Source organism: Urocampus carinirostris, chromosome 7 (assembly GCF_059441175.1).
Source record: "Urocampus carinirostris isolate Australia breed hairy pipefish chromosome 7, RoL_Ucar_1.0, whole genome shotgun sequence".
Lineage (NCBI taxonomy): Eukaryota > Metazoa > Chordata > Actinopteri > Syngnathiformes > Syngnathidae > Urocampus > Urocampus carinirostris.
Genome location: NC_142355.1, coordinates 5986097 through 6006789, shown reverse-complemented (window position 1 = coordinate 6006789; position 20693 = coordinate 5986097). Strand labels below are relative to the sequence as shown.

At 40.1% G+C, this 20693-nt stretch overlaps 1 protein-coding gene across 1 annotated transcript in view; it reads right to left on the bottom strand.

Annotated features, from left to right (window-relative positions):
* Positions 1–877: 877 nt before the first annotated feature.
* The window catches only part of lonp2 (lon peptidase 2, peroxisomal), a 65571-nt gene continuing 45755 nt past the window's right edge, over positions 878–20693 (bottom strand). Inside the window, exons 14-18 of the mRNA XM_088339586.1 lie at positions 13230–13315; positions 11249–11456; positions 10984–11174; positions 5083–5330; positions 878–1050 (exon numbers count right to left, since the gene is read on the bottom strand). Of these exons, the coding sequence (XP_088195712.1) occupies positions 5100–5330; positions 10984–11174; positions 11249–11456; positions 13230–13315 (716 nt within the window). The 3' untranslated portion in view covers positions 878–1050; positions 5083–5099. The remainder of the gene's footprint in view (positions 1051–5082; positions 5331–10983; positions 11175–11248; positions 11457–13229; positions 13316–20693) is intronic.

Genomic DNA, 20693 nt, shown 5'->3' with positions numbered 1-20693 from the left:
TGCTATACAGCATAGCAGCAAGATTGTTTTTAAAATTATAATTTATATTATAATAAAATACAGTACTTTTGCTAAGCGAATGCTTGAGCCTGTAAATAGGGTTTGCTCTATGGTTATAAAGTGTGATAGAGTACAAAATTTGCATTGTGTTCGGGCCTAAAATGTCAATCATTACGTTCAGGTCAGGTTTTTCTCTCGCTGCCTTTTTATTATCATTATGTATCAGCATTGCCCTTGTTTGTCTCTTTGCCTCTCTCGCTTTCTTAAAGTGAAGTGCTGGATTATTTTGGCGATACCGCTTTCATGATGTATGGCCCAATTTTCAACCCGTTAAAATAATGGATGTCCCTAAAAAAGGCTTGAACCACAACCTCCCAGTATCGGGGCGGGCGCCAATACCCCCAAGGCCACCGAGCTTTTATACTTCCTTGTTTTCTTCACTTCTTTATACAACATCATAATTCGCAATATAATGCATCAAAGCAAGTGAGCCGTTTGAAAGCCGGCTCTCTTGAATGAGTTGAGCCGAAAAAGCCGGTTCTCTAAAAAGAAACGGACTTTCACTACACAACTCGAACTGGAGATCGAAGTGCAGACGAAAACTCGAACCGCGAGACCAAAACAACAATGGCGGATCTGCCTTCCGAAAAGTTTGGAGTGCGGTAAATCTTTGTTAAAAAAATGATAATGACAATTTCGTGTCAAAAAAGTTGCGTCCCGGGGATGCACGTTGATTTGAGACTATGCGTCCCCGGCAAAAATAATGCGTCTAGGACGCAGGGACGCGGGCAAACAAGAACACTGATCCTTAACCTGTTATTTATTTGAAAGGCTGGGTGTGGGTAGGCCGATGATTTTAGAATAGAATAGAAGAGAATAGAATAGAATATACCTTTATTGTCATTGTTACAACATGGGTTGAATATATTGTGACAACGAAATTGGACGTGGCGCTCCAGGTCCACATTTTACAGTGAGGATAAAGGCACAAAGAAGATGTTTGTACTGTCCTTGTTGCATAGGCTTTGTTTTCCTCCGGAGGGTGGTGCCCTGTAAGTGATACGAGTGAGTTTGGTCCGGTTCCTGACCAGTGTTCCATCTAAGCTGCACGCGTGCGCAATTGCGCACTGCTCGCACATTGTCAACGCACAAGAAAATCTAGCCAGCGCACAAAAATGAGGGCTCAAAAATACTAATTAAGAAGCGACTTAAGTCAAAGTCGCAGTGCATGAAGGTAAAAATACACGGGTTCCCCCGACGTTGTGTCCTAAATGCGGTATTTTGAAGTCGAGTCGAAGTGGAACGAAGTTGAGTAAAGTTAGTAGAGAAACGGCTTCTTTGGCTCGGCTCACTAAAAGGACCCTGACTCTTTCAGGTCCTAAACGGCTCTTCAGGTTGTTTTTGCTTCTTTAATCCCTACATGACCAAATATTGAGTAAAATTATGCACAAAACGACTTAAAGGAAGGGAGGAAAAGAACAAAATAGAAAAAGATACCAAAATGAAAAAGTAGTGAAAAGCTGAGAAAAAAAGAAAAGAGGAAGAGAAAAAAAGAAGGAAAAATTTAGAAAAAAAGCCAGAAGAAAAGAAAAATGTAGGAAAAAAGTAAATAGAGAACAAAAAGAAAAAAGTAACAAAAAAGTAGAAGAAAACATGGGGAAAAAGAAGAAAAAATTTGTGTTGCAAATAATTTCCAATTATATCAAGTGAATCTTGTGGCCAACATTGTACTTCTACTAAAAAATGTGATTAAGTACAGTTGTGTATCGTGCAACCGACTAAATAAGCCCCCAAAAATGTTAATATTATGCGACAAAATATGTCAGGAAATAAAAACAAATGGATATTTTGTGAAAGAATTGTAAGAACAAACGACATTTGTAGGCCGTACAACCTTTGCAATAGTACATGAGTCAATTCATTCAAAAGAGAAAAATCATTTTGCATTGCCGGAAAATCAGCAAAATGTATTTTGATGTCAAGTTTTGGACATGTTTGATCATTAATTATCTTGCCACACTTGGGATTATGGTTGCTCACTGTTGTTTCAAGCGTTGCTCACCGTCTTTGTGTGAACGCTCAGACCTGTAAGGAAAATTACAGGGAACATGGTTCGTGACAGAGAACATCGTCTAAAACTTGTAAAACAGTACAGGAGGATGGGTTGAACAATGCTTAGGTACAAGAGTAATAGGAGGTGAGGTGTAACCTATGGTCCTTGAGTACAGACTGAAAGTCTTCTTTGTCTTTCTTTTTTTGAATTCCCGTGGTTGAAAATTGAGTTTGTCGTCCAGCGTTACTCCCAAATATTTGAAGATACCCACTGTTTCATTTGTTTGTGTGTTTACGCAGTGCCTGAAACGTCTGCCCGGACGCCCGGGACGTGCATCAGTTACGTCGGAGGTACAACTTGCAAAACGTCGACAACTTTTTCAAGAAAAGAAAAAAAAATCAAACGTTTGCTTTATCCCGATTTGGAAATGTTCTGTTTGGAAATTTCGGAATTTCGGTTTGTTTGGCAATTTGTATAGTCGGCAGCCAATCAGAAGCCTGCATCAAATAACTTTGTGCTTCCGGAATTCCCAAGCGTAATAAGGTCGTGCATTTGCATATCCTTTTCCAAGGTAGACGCACAGAAAACACAAGAAAATTGGTAAGTGGTTAGGAATCAAGCCAAAACTTCAGCCCCAGAAGATTCAAAAGAAGCTAACAAAATTTATGACGCTACAAAACGTCTACAGTGGGACCTCGCTACTCCGTGCTTCGACATTCGCGGATTCAGAGCTTCGCGGGCCTAAAAAAAAAAATAAATAAATAATTTATTAGCATTTAAAAAAAAAAATCCTTTTTTTTTTTTAAAGCATTTTTGAAGGGGCGTCGCAACTTCGTGGTTCCACGTTCGCAGGTTCAGAGCTTCGCAGGTCTAAAAAATAATTATAATAATAGAATAAAATCATTAAAAAAAAAGAAAAAAAAACCTATATTTTTTTTAAGCATTTTTGGGGGGCGTCGCTACTTTGCAGATTTTCACTTTTCGCGGGTGGTTTTGGTCCCCAGTAACCGGGTCTAAAAAAAATGATAATAAAATAAAATAAAATAAAAAATATATATATATATATATATATATATATATATATATATATAGAGATATATATATATTCATATTATCTCATCTCATTAGCTACACCGCTTATCCTCAGTAGGGTCGCGGGGGTGCTGGAGCCCATCCCAGCAATCATCGGGCAGGGGGCACCCTGAACTGGTTGCCAGCCAATCGCAGGGCACACAGGGACAGACAACTCGCTCGCTCATTCCCACCTAGGGACAATTTGGACCGGCCAATCCACCTGAAATGCATGTTTTTGGAATGAGGGGAAAACCCGAGTGCCCAGGGGAAACCCAAGCAAGCACGGGGAGAACATACAAACTCTGCACAGGAAGTCTGGAGCTGGATTTGAACCCACGCAGGAGGTTCCCAAGACCATGCTGGACAAGTAGATTTATAATAAACTTAATTTAAAGTATTGTTCTGTTATATATTCTGATGATCAATCCTTAATACTTTGCAACAATGTTTATTTTTTTTGCGATGAGTTGTCTTATTGTGTTTCAAGTTGGGAAAATGGTGTCCTGTAACTTTTTCTCATGAGTTTCAGACACCGGTTTACGATAACGGGATGTCGGGGTGTGGGGGGGTTGAAACATATTTCTTTTGTTTTACTGACATTGATTTCAAGGCGAGCGGCTGTGCATGATTCTGTAAAATGTTACGGAAGTCCAAGACAGATGGACTGTCGGGGAGGATAGCAAGAGCGTATTTTAGGTACGGTGTGTTGAAATGCTGCAGCATTTTTTTTTTTTTTTACGTATTGATTTTTTTTCCTCGTGTGTGGCCAAACAAGTTAAGGTTGAATTCAGTTCCTTCTCATCTTAAGTGGGATAAATAGGATGGAAAAGGGTGACATTTGATAGGATGCTTAGTACCAATGTTCCCTCTAATTTTCCTTACGGGTCTGAGCGTTCACACAAAATCGGTGAGCAACGCTTGAAACAACAGTGAGCAACAGCAATCCCAAGTCTGGCAACTAAGTCATTATCAAACATGTCCAAAACTTGACATCACGTTACATTTTGCTAAGTTTCCAGCAATGCAAAACATTTTTGCATTATTAATTTATGATTGCAAAGGTTGCAGGGCCTACAAACATCATTTGTTTTTACAATTCTTTCACAAAATGTCATTAATTTTTTTCCTGGTATGTTTTGTCACATAATACTAAAATTTTTGGGGGCTTCTTTAGTCGGTTGCACGATACACAACTGTATTTAATTACATTTTTTTACAATTTTGGCAACAAGATTCACTTGATATAATTGGAAATTATTTTAATACAACACAAACCTTTTCCTCTTTTCCCCTGTTTTTTCCTCCTTTTTAAAAATTCCTTTATAAAAAAATCTCATCGTGTTTATTTTTTCCTAGCTGTTACTTTTTTCTTGCTTTTTTGTTCTGTCACCTTTTTTCCCTTTACTTGCTTCTTTCTTTTCTTCTAGCTTTTTTCTCAATTTTTCCTGCTCTTTTTTTCCCTTTTTCTCTCCTTTTGTTTCGTTTTTCTTATCAGCTTTTCACTACTTTTTCATTTTGGTATTTTTTTCTTTTTTGTTCTATTTCCCCCCCTTCCTTTAGGTCATGTTGTGCACAATTTAACATTATATTTGGTCATGTAGGGATTAAAGAAGCAAAAACAACCGAAGAGCCGTTTAGGACCCGAAAGAGCCGGTTCTTTTTAGTGAGCCGAGCCAAAGAATCCGGTTCTCGAAAAATTCTACGGACTTTACTCAACTTCGTTCTACTTCGATATTGACTTCAACATACCGCATTTAGAACACAGCATCAGGGGAACCTGTGTATTTTTACCTTCATGCACTGTAACTTTGACTTAATTCGCTTTTTAATTAGCACTTTCGAGCCCTGATTTTTGTGATCTGGCCAGATTTTCTTGTGCGCGGAAAAACTCTGGGTAGTGCGCAATTGCGCACACACGCAGCTTAGAGGGAACATTGCTTAGTACAGACCCAAACCTTCCCACTTTGCCGCATTACAGCTTGCTGCTGAGCTGCGGGTGCTGGTGCATGCGAGCGGTCCCGGGGAATCCCCCGTCGAAAGCGGCGTTCAGAACCTGGTCCAGGTCAGCCACGGTCACAAAGTCCAGGTCGTCTTTCACGTTGGTCGGCAGCTCCTCAAGGTCTTTCTCGTTCCGTTTGGGCACGATGACTCTCTTGACGCCCGCCCGGTGGGCTGCCAGAACCTTGTCCTTAATGCCGCCCACCTGAAGAAAAGCGTAGACGGGTCTAAATAAAGCTTTTATTCTTTCTATTTATTCAATCATTTAGTCGACATCATTTTTGGCTTCAGAAAGTTACAGTATTTTCTGCAAAGGTGTATCGGATTATAAGGTGCACAAAAAGAAATTGTCTTTTGTGGTATTTTTTTCATGTACAGAGGCTCACTGGACTATAGGCAGGGTTGGGTAGGGTTACTTTAACTTGATTACTTTCAATTACTTTTGGATTACTCCAATACCAAATATGCTAATAAAAGACAACAGAAACTAAATATGAATAAAATGATGACTCACAACACGTGGTAAGCTTTCTCTCCTGGCTTTGATCTCTTCGATCTCCGGCAAAACTAACATAAAATGCAGGGTTGAGTAGGATTACTTTAACTTGATTACTTTCAATTATTTTTGGATTACTCCAATACCTTATATGCTAATAAAAGACAACAGAAACTAAATATGAATAAAATGATGACTCACAACACGTGGTAAGCTTTCTCTCCTGGCTTTGATCTCTTCGATCTCCGGCAAAACGAACATAAAATGCAGGGTTGGGTAGGGTTACTTTAACTTGATTACTTTCAATTACTTTTGGATTACTCCAATACCAAATATGCTATTAAAAGACAAAAGGAACTAAATATGAATAAAATGATGACTCACAACACGTGGTAAGCTTTCTCTCCTGGCTTTGATCTCTTTGATCTCTGGCAAAACTAACATCAAATGCGACAGAAACAAAATGAAAATAAATCCAAACAGCTTGCCAACATCATTTTTCCCGTTCCATGTATTCCGTTACTCCCCAAGCCTGCACAAAATTTAATCATTTTATTCATCTTTAGTTTCTTTTGTCTTTTATAAGCATATTTGGTATTGGAGTAATCCAAAATTAATCAGAAGTAATCCAGTTAAAGTAACCCTACCCAACCCTGGCGACAGGACGGAGAACAAATGGACGGATGATTTCAATTGCATTGCGAAATGTAAGCAAGATGAGCAAACTAACAACAACGTTTCCTAAGACTTTGATCCCTTGCCGAGCTTACATTTCCTCTTCTTAAGGATGTTTATAGTCAGTTAAGCTCTTTTATTGCACGAGGATAGTTCTCAATTTGTTATTTTACACGAACCAGATTGCTTCCCATCGTTTTCTCGCCGTGCGTCTTTTATGGAGAGAGTTTTTCATATAAAGTGAGCGGGATGAATACCAAAGTGATGAGCAGGTCTCATACACGAGAAAAGGTTGTGGCCTACAGAGGAACCTCGGTTTTCGAACGCCTCTCAGTTCGGACGAATCGGTGTTCGACCAAAAATTTCGAGAAATTCTTGCTTCGCTGTTCGGTCAAATAATGGGAGTTCGAACGCCGGTACGCTAGGGTGTGATGCTGAGCGGCGGACGGGTGTAGATCGTGTCGATTGCCCCCACCCCTCGTGAAGAACTCTTAACACGTGGGCGTGCACTTCTTTTCGCTTTCGTTTTTAATATCGGTGAACGGAGTGTTTTAGCCCCTAATTATGCCTCCGAAGAAGATCGGTGCACGCAGGACAGGTGAAAAAAAAAAAAAAAGTTGTTCGTACAACTATTGCCTTTAAGAAAGACATAATAGCTAAATATGAAAGAGCTGTACGAATTTCCGATCTTGCTAGTGAATACAGCATGGCTAAATCTACGATCAGTACGATAGTAAAGAATAAGGAGGCTGTGAAATCGAGTGATGCGGCTAAGGAAGTTAGCGCTGTAAGCAAGCAACGGCCGCAAGTTTTGGAAGAGGTTGAAAAACTTTTGAGGATTTTTCTCTCCCCACCGTCCACCTGCGCCTTCTGCTGACCACCACAAAGGTAAGAAATCCTATTCATAATCCTTTTTTTATTCTTACACGCTAACGCGAACGTACGATTAGCCTGGGTGAGCTTCATGTTTACGTTCATGGTAAACATTCAGGGTGTTGGAACGGATTGAAACGATTTACATTATTTTAAATGGGAAAAATGATTTCGGTGTTCGAAAAGGGTTCCGGAACGGATTATGGTCGAGAACCGAGGTTCCACTGTAAGTGCAAATGCAAAGGTCTTGGGAAAGGATCAGCTTTTGCATTTTTAACAATCACAGCATTCAGGGGACACAGTCAACCTCAGTCAAGCACCGACCCCAAAAAAACTCACCTATAACAGTGTTTCCAATAAAGGTTTGTGGGACCTGGTGGCATTTTTTTTCTATATTTTTAATTCAAACCCATAGTGAAGCAATTTTAGAGCAAAATCAAGAAGCTAGATCTATTTTGAATGTGTTCCTTTGTAAAATATTAAATCATAAATACACTAGTTACCACCAATGTTCCCTGTAATTTTCCACGGGTTTGAGCCTTCACACAAAGTCGGTGGGCAACGCTTGAAACAACAGTGAGCAACAGCAATCCCAAGTGTGGCAAGATAATTAATTATCAAACATGTTCAAAACTTGACATCAAGTTACATTTTGCTGAGTTTCCGGCAATGCAAAATTATTTTTCTCTTTGGAATGAATTGACTCATGTACTATTGGTTGTACAGCCTACAAACGTCGTTTGTTCTTAAAATTCTTTCACAAGATATCCATTTCTTTTTATTTCCTGATATATTTTGTCGTATAATATTAACATTTTTGGGGACTTATTTAGTCGGTTGTAAGATACAGAACTGTACTTAATCACACTTTTTAGTGGAAGTACAATGTTGGTAACAAGATTCACTTGATATAATTGGAAATTATTTGAATGCAACACAAACTTATTCTTATTTCTTCCGTGTTTTTTTCTACTTTTTTTTAAAAAATACCTTTAAAAAAAAAAAATCTCATTGTGTTTATTTTTTCCGAGCTGTAACCAGGGATGTGATTTGACCAAAGTGAAATTATCTGAAAATTAGGCGGGGGTCTGGGGGCCGCGGGCACCCAGCTAGGTCCAGGGCAGTGCCCTGGTGGGGGGACAAGTGGGGCGAAGCCCCCCGGAGCTCATGGGATTTCCGTGTTTTTAAGTACTTTCAATGCACTCAGATGACAAAGAAATAGACAAAACAACAGCATAAATTTTCAATGTATTTTGAACTATCCCATATAAAATTACAGTTTAAGTCACCTCAAAATCAGTCACATTAAAAAACATTGGACTGCCTTTGCTTTTAAAAACTATCACTGAGAATATCATCATATCTAACTCATGTGATTACTAAGTTAACACATAAATCATGTTGAAGAGTTCAAATTTCATGAAGAAATAATTGTATCATGACCAAATGAAAAGTAACTCATATTAGAACATACCACAAATGTCTTTGTTATAGCAGAAGATGTTATCTATAAATGAAAGTACTGTAGTGGGTTGTACATAATTCACCCACGGAACCATTGTTTAGTTAGCGAGTTCCTAGGGGGACTCTTAATTCGGCCGGTTCTAGCCACTCTCGTGTTTGTTTTGTTATTGCCAGTTTAAATGTCATTAAAGCAGCTTTCGTTGGCACCTTTGTTTGACACTCCGCCTACGACTCCCGTCTCTGCTCGCTACATTGGATCACGTCGGGGTCACCAACATTTGTAGATAATTCCTTCTCTAACCAGTCCGATCGAAACTTGTTTTTTACGATCTTAGCAATTTCTTTAACTTGCGGAGCATCTTTGCGTTCGATCTCGGACATCTTTCTTTAAACACTCGGCAAAAACCTGTGAGAAATGAACAATGGCATACTCCTACGCCTTTATAACAAGCGCGTTTATTGGTCAACACGGAGACTTCAACCAATCGCAAGTACGTTTCATTTCAGTTACGGAAACACTAAAATGGAATGCTGTCGAGACGAAATCGTTTTTTTTACCAATTAAAAAATCGGAAATTTTAAAATTTTATTTTTGGAGATAAAAAAGCGGAATTCCGCGAATTAGCGGAAAAATCACATCCCTGTGTAACTTTTTTCTTTTTGTTCTCTGTTTACTTTTTCCCTACATCTCTTTATTTTCTTTTTTTCTGGCTTTTTTTTCTAAATTCTTCCTTCTTTTTTTCTCTTCCTTTTGTTTCTTTTTTCCCCAGTTTTTCACTACTTTTAAATTTTGGTATTTTTTTCTTTTTTGTTCTATTCCCCCCTTCTTTTAAGTCATTTTGTGCATAGTTTTACATAATATTTGGTCATGTTGGGATTAAAGAAGCAAAAACAACCTGAAGAGCCGTTTAGGACCCGAAAGAGCCGGTTCCTGTTAGTGAGCCGAGCTGAAGAAGCCGGTTCTCGACCAACTCTACTAACTTTACTCAACTTCGTTCTACTCTGACTCGATTTCAAAATACCGCATTTGGGACACAACGTCAGGGGAAACCGTGTATTTTTACCTTCATGGACTGTAACTTTGACTTAAGTCGCTTCTTAATTAGTAACTTGACTAGTTAATGACATGGCAAACAGTTCACACTCAAAAAGCATGGTAAACGAATGCAAACAAATTTTTGCTTGTCATTTAAATAGACGAAAAATAACTAGTGTTTTGATGCTGAACTGTAGTAAAGTATCACATCACGAGGAAACAGATCAATTTGCCGAAAGTTTTACTATTGATCCTTTCTCCCCTACTTACGAACAATGTTCGTAAGTTGAATTTGGCCGTAAGTTGCTTAAGGGCTATATTTGATATGTCTAAGGCTTGTATAAGTAACCTGTATTGTTTTGTACTAAAAAAATAAATATTTCATAAAATAATATGCTCTATAAAGATAAATAAAGATGAGTTTAACTTGCTTTTGGAAGACGGGCTTCAAGAGATAGGCGACTTCTTCCTCCGTGGTAAAAAGTGGACGAAAAAAAAAGAGATCCAACCGTTTTCTCAACCGCATCAAGCTTTCTTATTACACTTTAATTTCCAAAGAAAGGGCTCGCCTCTTCTTTACACCAACTATATTAATTGGATACACGAGATATTAAACAATAATAACGTCAAAGTTCTTAGCGTGCTAGAGATACAGTGCAGTGTGTACACACACAAACCAGGAACTAGAAGCCGGATTTCTTCGGGGTGGATGCTGGGTGACCTCTCATAGCACCATGTGGCGGAAAGAAGCACTACAGCACTGTCCTCTCCTCGGATAAAGGTGCACATGATACAAAATCTAACAGCAATATCAGGATATTTTTCGACCTGCCCAAAAAAATGATTGTGTTTACCGTAAATTGAGTAGTCGTAAGTAGGGGGAGCGTCTAACATGTTTTTATTTTATTCAGGGTTCGTGGTTCACGGATCCCTTCACCACCTGGGTTGTAAAGACAGCTTTTTTTCACTACTGATGTGTCCTGGCCTGTTTTTGGATCGTGGCAAAGTTGGCCCGGTTCTTGTATACTTTTTAACTCTTTTATGTTTTACACCTAACTTGATTATCTTAAACTGTGGTACTTTAGCTTGTAAATGCACTTTTTAATCTTGTCGTGCATTTCACATTTAACAATGTTAATAAATTCCATTCCATTATCACATTTCTTAATAATACAAGCTTATGTGACTCTGATGGGACCAATGAACCCTGTCAGCCCGCCAGAACCTTCCTATGTATAGGAAACACTATCCATACGTAACAATCATATCTCTGTTTCCTAGATTTTGATCTTTTCTCCAAAAGGGGCGACATACCGGAAGAACAAGGCCCCTCAGTGTGATCTCTCCGGTCATGGCCACATCTGATCGGACCAGCCGTCCGCTGAATAGAGAGGCCAGGCAGGTTACTATGGTAACACCGGCGGAAGGGCCGTCCTTGGTCACGGCTCCGGCAGGGAAATGAAGATGGATGTCCGTCCCGTCTAAAGGATCCGGTCCACCCGCCACTAGTTGGGAAGAAAATCCCCATTGTAAAAGTTTGCGACGGTTGAGAGAACTTCGGACGCATGGACGGACTCACGGTTTGTGAGTTGGTAACGCTTAGCGTTAGCTCGCAGCCAGCTGATGGCAAGATGGGCCGATTCTTTCATGACGTCACCCAGTTGGCCCGTGAGAGTTAGCTGACCTTCGCCCTCCATCCGGCTGGCCTCCACAAACATGATCTCGCCACCCAAAGGGGTCCAGGCCAGGCCAAGGGCCACGCCGGGTAGAGTGAGCCGCTCTGACACCTGTAACACACACACCAAGAGGCTGAAGGGATTACAGCAAAGCAAAAGCAGTTTATTTCGTTATTGGAAAACGAGCTGCTCCTCCGCATTGAGAGGAGCCGGTTGAGGTGGCTCGGGCATCTGATAAGGATGCCTCCTGGACGCCTCCCTTGGGAGGTGTTCCGGGCATGTCCCACCGGCAGGAGGTCCCGGGGGCGACCCAGGACACGCTGGAGAGACTACGTCTCTCGGCTGGCTTGGGATCCCTTTTAAGGCTGCTGCCCTCGTGACCCGACGAGAGACAGAGACAGCGAGAGAGAGAGAAAGAGACAGAGAGAGGGACAGACAGAGACAGAGAAAGAGACAGAGAGAGACTGAGACACAGAGACAGACAGAGAGACAGCGACAGAGACAGCGACAGAGACAGCGAAGGAGACAGCGAAGGAGACAGCGACAGAGACAGAGACAGAGAGAGACAGACAGTGAGAGAGAGAGCAAGAGACAGAGAGAGAGAGACACAGAGACAGAGAGACAGAGACAGAGAGCGAGAAAGAGGCAGAGAGACAGAGAGAGACAGAGAGACAGCGACAATGAGAGAGACAGAGAGAGAAACAGAGAGAGGCAGAGAGAGAGGCAGAGAGAGAGACAGAGAGAGACAGAGAGAGAGACAGAGGCATAGAGACAGAGAGAGACAGAGGCAGAGAGACAGAGATAGAGAGAGAGAAAGAGGCAGAGAGACAGAGAGAGACAGAGAGACAGCGAGAGAGAGACAGAGAGCGAGACAGAGAGAGACAGAGGCAGAGAGACAAATAGAGAGAGAGAGAGAGACAGAGAAAGAAAGAGATACTTTATCCATCCCCGCAGGGAAATTCACACTTCCAGCAGTATCCTTTGTTGTTTATTAAGAGAATGCCCTTTGGGTGCTTTGTTGTAGTTTAGCCACAGCGGAATGGATGACGTCACACGCTAGTCCAAAGGTTCGACGTCCCTGCAGCAGATGGAAATCTTTGTGCCCAGGGATACACAACCCCGTGTTAGCGAGTCCACCTCTTCTCCGCTTCCCGCAGGCTTTCGTGTCTCTGTCTGACAGCGTTGATGCTGGGTAGCTCCGGGTAGCTCCACATTAGCGTCTGGGATGCTAAACATGAACCACGTTTCCGTAAAACACAGCAAACTGCACTCCTTGTGCGCTTTGATGTTTTTCACCAGCACAGCCAGTTCGTCTGTCTTATTTGGTAGAGAGTTCACATTAATCAATTTACTATGATTACGCACGGTACCGAAGACTTATAACGCCGCTAGCCGCTTCGCTAGCTCCGGCTCTCCATCCACGATAGGCCCCCTCATCACGCCGGCACGAGAACTCCTCAGGGCAAGGAGTTGATTCCTCGAATAAATGCATTTTTGTGCGTTAAAACCCATGTCCATAGTATAGAAAGTAATCCAAAGTGTAGTTGTCAATCAGGACAAAGAACACCGAAGATAGAAGCAGACATTAAAACAATAAATCACAAAAAGTGCGAATTAACACGGAGCTGCTGGAAAGCCTGCCGCTTTGATCTAAGAGGATAAGCGGAAGATACTAGATGGATGGATGGAAAACGAGGTGATAAAGTCGGCGAAGGAAATGGAAATGTGATGGAGGACAGATGTCACCGCTGAAAGACTCACGGAAACAACTACTTCTGCGAGGCATTTAGAGAGCTCTCGAGGTCTGTTTTTCCGTAAATCCCGTCATGTTGAGGGTCTCAGCGGGGTTGTAATGATCTGCACGTGCACTCTCCTCCCACTTACCTCCATGTCAAAGGCCGGCGCTCCCAAGATGTCTTTAAGGGCTCTGTGGTCGATCACAATTGGCATCGCCGGGGGTGCGGATTTTTCTGTAGAGCACAAGACAAGTCCCTAAGGGTGAGTGTCGAGATCAAAGCGTCTGCTAGTTTTAACACTTCATTCTATAGAGCAGGGGTGTCAAACTCGATTATATAGAGGGCCAGAACTCAAACCACACCTGTATTAAATACAGTTTTCATTTTTTTTTAAATAAATATGAATTTAAAACAGTCAGGAATGTTATTCCAGAATTAAAAAACGTAAACATTACATGAATTAAAAATGGTTGCTCTCCATAAAAATATCTCCTGTCAAAACTATAAAAATGAAAATATAAAAAAACGGAAAATATAAATAAAATTTGTGCTTTTCACTTTGGGAATTTGCTTTAGTGAAAAACATCTTCCTATTCTTCTTTAACTCTTCAACTTTCTGTATCTTTTTCGGCGTACTCTGAAGTTTTGTCTTGTAGTGCCGATTTACCGTAAATTCCGGACTATAAGCCGCTACTTTTTTCCCTAACGTTCAACCCCGCGGCTTATTCAGTGACGCGGCCAATTTATGTAATTTTTCTAACGGCCGCCAGCGGCGCTCAAGTACAAAAGGTAAGATTGAGACCGGTGGAATATATGCGCAGAGGAAGACTGCAACTTTTTAGCTTGTGCACAAATTAAATGAGCGTAGACATATCCTCATCATGCAAATTGCAAAAGGAAAGGCACATGACGTAGCTTTCAAACTAAACGCAATCGAGCAGTCCGACAAAGAAGGAAACAGAGCTACTGCACGTAATTTTCACTTTGTGAGCGTGTTGCTAGCGTGGTTTTGATTAAGGGAGCGTGGGACGAGGTCTATATGACCAAGTCTCTTTCCCATACTGAGGAAGACGACTTTGATGACGTCAGTTATAAGGATGAAGATGAGGATGCTTTACCGTGATTTCCATAAGTATCGTATATTTTTTTAACAGACCCATTTACTGCGTTGCGAGCGTGTTGCTAGTAGCGTTTTGCTACCCTTCACAGGCACAGTTTGGGATGAAAGTTATAATATTATTATTAAAGCTTTGAAAACTCTCTCGGTGTACCGTCTTTCTTTGTAAATATGTGTAACCATGTATAATATGTATTTGCAACTGTATATTTTTGTAATGTATTTATTTTAGAGACTTATTCTGATATATTTTCCACAAGCGAATCAAAAACGGGGGCTGATGGGAAGTGGAGTAAAGGTGAGACGTGTTTGTGGACGCAGCAGACAATAGTGGATATATATTTTTCCCACCCTTACCTATGGAAATATACATTTTTTTTCCTTGGATTATTTTCAACGGGACCCGGACTCTCCAGGTCTGCATCAAACCTTAAGTACCGGTATCATTTTCCGTTCACTTTGCTGGCTGTAGTTTTTGGACTGTGTACTTTATATCCAGTTACAATCGTGGGTCAGGTTTGGGTTAGTTTTGTGATTGTGTTACATGTTTTGATGTGGGCGCATGCGGCTTATGTACAGGTGCGGCTTGTGTAAGTACAAAAGCGGTTATCCTCTTAGAATGTGGTGGGTGCGGCTTATAATCAGGTGTGCTCTATAGTCCGGAATTTACGGTAATTTCAAAACTACACTTAGCAGGCTGAATGGTGGCTCGATTGCTGATAATGCATAGTTTGAGCACCCATTAGCCAGTGCATGTTTGTCGACCCGAAAAAAGGCATTTCAATCATCACTTTGTTGTAGCAATCAATTAATTGGTGGATGATGCATCATGACCCAGTGTCTGAATTAATGCCTGCCCGGACGCCTGTGGCTTGCATCTTTTGCGCCGGGCGTACAGTGTTCTGGTTTGCCCGTGTCCCTGCGTCCTAGACGCATCATTCTTGCTGGGGACGCATAGTCTCGAATCAACGTGCGTCCCTGGGACGCAACTTTTTTGACACAAAATTGTCATTATTACGCGATTACTTTTTTTTTTTTTTAAAACAAAGATTTACATGCGGCCAATTTATGTCATTTTTCTAACGGCCGCTAGCGGCGCTTGAGTGTTGCTATCATTAATTGCCCTGTCAAAGCTATATATTTAATTTTAAAGCTTTGAAAACTCTCTCAGTGTACCGTCTTTCTTTGTAAATATGTGTAACCCATGTATAATATGTATTTGCAACTGTATATTTTTGTAATGTATTTATTTGTATTTATTTTAGACACTTATTCTGATATGTTTTGCACGGGTGATCGAAAAATGAGGGGCGGAACAAACGCGGGGTGCCGGGTTCAAGTGGGGACCGCTAAAGGTGAGGGACAGACAAGGAAAGAAGAGGGGGTAAAAAGTTGGTGAAAGAAAAAGGAGTTGCGTGAGTAAATGTGTTCATCTGATATATTTTTCCCACCCTTACCTTTGGAAATAGACACTATTTTTCTTGGATTACTTTCAACGGGACCCGGACTCTGCAGGTCTGCATCAAACCTTAAGTCCCGGTATCATTTTCCGTTCATTTTGCCGGCTGTGATTTTTGGACTGTGGACTTTAATGAAGGACATTTAGTTTCAATCGCGGGACTTGACGTCGGGTTTGGGTTAATTTTGTGTTTGTGTTACATGTTTAAGTGTGGGCGCATGCGGCTTATATTCAGATGCGGCTTGTGTATGTACAAAATCAGTTTTCCACTTAAAATGTGGTGGGTGCGGCTTTTAATTAGGTGCGCTCTATAGTCCGGAATTTACGGTAGTTGTCTTATTGTGTTTTAAGTTGTGAAAAATGGGGCAGGCAACAACTTTATGGCTGGGCAGGCAACTTTTCGGAGTTGTCTCCCCTGGTGTCCGGTAACGTTTCTTCATGAGTTTCAGACACTGCATGACCTCAAAGATTTTAGGTCAGATTTAAGCAAAGTTGAAAGCTTTATTAAATGAACTCAGTCACGAGTGTTGTGTCACATGCACAGTTGGGTAAAAATTGCAAGCAAGAGTCTGTAAAAAGGAATCCAGGTTAAAACCAAAAACAAATTTTGATCTCTGAAGCTTGGGCCCACTGTTCTTATCATACTTCAATATTAAAATCTTCATTAAGAAAATTTTGAAATGAATCCAATAATCAGTTCCTATGAGAATCCTGCTCTTGTGCTAAAATAACCATCACGAGATTACAGTTTGAATTATTTAAAGTGACTATTCGAGGTTGTTGTACCATAAAATCTAGGGAAAACCTTCAAATGGTAAATGGACTGTATTTAGATACACTAGTACCTCCACTTACAAATGTCTCTACATACGAAAGTTTCAGGTTATGAAGTACCTGAACGGGGAAAATATTGGCTATAGTTGCAAAAGCGTCTCAAGATACAAAGTCAAAAATACAGTACAGTATGCGCTGCTATTAGCCACCCCCCAGAGTGTTCCGAACTTAAACAAACTGGCTATTGCTTAGAATCTGCCTGGCAACCAAGTGCGCGTACAGGCTCCCTGCATGCTCTTTGTGTCACCTACACAGTTCAGAAACGAGGAGGAGGGGGGTCTCCGGCAGGATAGTGGGCTTCTGCCTTGCACATTTCCGACGGTTTGTCAAAACCCAGGAAAAAGCAGGCGTCATTGGATCAGTTTTTCAAGAAACGCGAGGCGAAAAGGTAAATTTATATTTTTATTATTTCCTTTATTCTTTTGTTTTTTTTTTATTTACATTATGTGCCAATCGTTTCATGTTATTTGTGAGGTTATGTAATTTTAACATGTTTCATGTTCTGATGATCCTATAGGAATCATTTAAAAACACATCATACTGTACTATTGCTGGGCTTGGAACGGATTGGCGGATTTACGTTCAAAATGTGTCTCTACTTACGAAGTTTTCAAGTTACTAATCTACTCCCGGGAAAAAAAAACATTTATAAGTGAAGGGTACCATTGTAGCCCGTTTCAAGTCACTGAAGACCTCCCGAGGCACTTTAAAATATATATCAAACTTTATCCATTCACATACGCACTCACACACCGATAGCGGAGTCAGCCATGCAGATTTTTGTGGCGTTTTTACGAAAAAACTGCTTGCACCTTGTTTGGAAACCATTATTTATGAAAAATCGAAGGTCAAAATGAGCCTCAAATAATCTTAAGTAATTGGTGAAGGGAGACAAGTCTAAATTGGTACATTTGCTGATATTTAGGACACAGGCTCTGGCATTATTCTTATTTTATAAATGTCATTGAATCACCAAACATCTCGCAGTGAAATAAAATGTGCTGAAGAATAAGCTTTTGTCTGGAGAGCGGCTTCAGCGGTTTTGTGGAATTTTGTCTTTTGTTTATAATGTGGCTTTATCACAAAATAAAATCGAAATATTTTGCTTTTGTGGCTCAATGAGGCAAAAAGATTGACGACCACTGCCCTAAAACTTTAAATATTCACTTTTTGGTGCTGTTAAACTATGAACAAGAAATTCAGATCATAGTATCTGTCAACAAACCATGACATAAATAAATAAATAAAATAAATTAAAAGTACCGTATTTTCCGCACTATAAGGCGCACCTAAAAGCCTTTATTTTTTTCAAAAGCTGACCATGCGCCTTATAATACAGTCCGCCTTATATATGGATCAATATTAAGTCGCAAAGCCTTGCAACTAAGGCAAGCAGCCGCCGACTAGATTTTCCCCCGAAGGCGAAGTCGTCCGCGGTGTATGTTGGGATATATATACCGGCGTTTCATTTCCTAACCAATGTGTCAATCATCATTGGAATCAGTCACTATTGGCTAAAGTTATTCGGAGGTAAAGGGGGCGGATCCTTTTTATCATTTACAGGCTTGCATTGTCTAAAGGGGCGAAACAAAGCCTGCCATTGGCCGAAAAAGATGAATGTGAATCACAGGTTGGGTTGCACTACGGCATAGAGAAAACATTTTTTACTATTCTGTATTTGTAAATATTTGACTCTCCTGGATTTACTACACTCACGGTTGTAAGAAGACCATGGTTACGTATCATTATTGAACGTGATGGCTGCAAGAGAACTTAGGTGAGCTATGCGGCTTTATATTTTCCCGGTATCTTGTTTTAGAACGATCTTGATGTTTCTGTGATGAGTTTATTTTTAAACTAAATTCAATTCAAAGTGTGTATCGTCATAAAAGTCAGTAAAGAACCCCGTTTCCCTGCACAATAAAATTCTTACTTTGCTGTCCACACAGTTGCCAGCAAAAAATAAAATGGAAACTAAGAAATGATATTTGGAACGATGCATTTGAGTGATTGGTGACATCGTACAGACACTGTTTCCGTACATGTCCGAGACACGTATTTGCTTCTTTGCAAGCTTTGGGAATGTTAAGGGGGTAATAAGTTGGACTGAACTATCTGACTGTTTTGTCGACGTTCCCATTGTAGCGCCTAGTAATCCGGTGCGCCTTATGTATGGAAAATATAGGACCAAAAACTATTTTTTGGGGGTGCGCCCTATAACCCGGTGCGCCTTATAGTGCGGAAAATACGGTACTTCCAATTATTTCACTCTCTTAGGGGAGCAATCCTATCATTTATGTAAAACATCGTCAAACCAGTGAAGAGGATACGAAAAAAAATACATGACAAATTAAAAAAACAACTCGATTCTAGGGATTGGGAGAGTCACTGCAAGGCAATTTTGAAACTGCACTCAATCATTTAATCAAATCAACCACCATAAAAAATAATTGTCAACACTTTTAATTTATGACCTTCTTGTGACCAACAGCAGAAGACCACAGTTCACATGATAATGATTTTAAAAAGCCAAATAGATGTCCTTTTTTGTAATTCAATTTCCAATCATTTTTGCGCAATCACAAAATGCACAACATTTCTCGAGTACTCTAGGGCCGTGTTGTTCTCGGCAGAGCACATCTGATGATTCATGCGACTCAATTAAAGCATTTGTAGACAATCAGGCACTGTGATGCCATTCAAGATAATTGCCATTTGAAATAAATATTGTGTGCTTGAATATTCACATGCCACAATAGATGCTGGGTCACACCCACAATCATAATCCAATCCGAATGTATTTATAATCCAAGAAAAAGCCCAAGATTTCTTTACGAAAGATCTCCCTAAAATATGTAAATGTCTGAATAAGCTAAAGAAAAAAAATAAACGTAAATAAAGGGGGGTCACACCCAATGTTCCCTCTAATTTTCCGCGGGTCTGAGCGTTCACTCAAAGTCAGTGAGCGACGCTTGAAACAACAGTGAGCAACAGCAATCCCAAGTGTGGCAACTAAGTCATTATCAAACATGTCCAAAATTTGACACCACGTTACATTTCCGGTAATGCAAAAAAAAAAATTTCACTTTTGAATGAATTGACTAATGTATGATTGCAAAGGTTGTACGGCCAACAACGTCATTTGTTCTTTCAATCCTTTCACAAGATATCCATTTCTTTTTATTTCCTGATGGATTTTGTCGCATAAAATTAACATTTTTGGGGGCTTATTGAGTCGGTTGTAAGATACAGAACTGTACTTAATCACATTTTTTAGTGGAAGTACAATGTACGCAACAAGATTCACTCGATATAATTGGAAATTATTTGAAAGCAACACAAACTTTTTCTTCTTTTTTCCGTGTTTTTTTCTACTTTTTTTAAAATTCCTTTAAAAAAAATCTCATTGTGTTTATTTTTTCCAAGCGGTTACTTTTTTCTTTTTGTTCTCGAATTACTTTTTTCCTACAATTCTATCTTTTCTTCTTTTCTGGCTTTTTTCTAATTTTTTGCTTATTTTTTCTCTTCCTTTCGTTTCTTTTTTTCTCAGCTTTTCACTACTTTTTCATTTTGGTATTTGTTTCTTTTTTGTTCTATTCCCCCCTTCCTTTAAGTCATTTTGTGCATAATTTTACATAATATTTGGTCATGTCAAATCATCAAAGCGGCGCTGCCACGAGCGGCTGCCTTTTCCAGCAGCTGCCCTATTGTTTTATTGTCTGCTCCTATCTTCGGTGTTTTTTCTTCCCGTTTTGACAACTACACTATACAGATGCACGACAGGGTGGCTGTCCAGGGAAATTATCCAGTTTTAGTGAACTGTCACTTGATGATCTCAAACAGGTGGTGAATGCGGCCAAACCGACAACTTGCCAGTTCGACCTGCTCCCAGGTTCACTTATTAAAAGTCTTTTTGGCGTCCTTGGACCTTCAGTTCTAAATATTATAAACATATCACTCTCCTCAGGTGTAGTTCCAGCAGCTTTTAAGTCCGCCGTTATTAAACCCTCACTGAAACGACCCAACCTTGATCCAGAAATCTTAAGTAATTATAGACCTGTGTCAAACCTACCTTTCCTTTCTAAAGTACTTGAAAAAGTAGTGGCACAGCAGCTGAATGATTTCATATCCGAGAATAACCTTTTTGAATCCATGCAAGCAGGATTCAGGGCTAACCACTCTACTGAGACAGCTCTGATCAA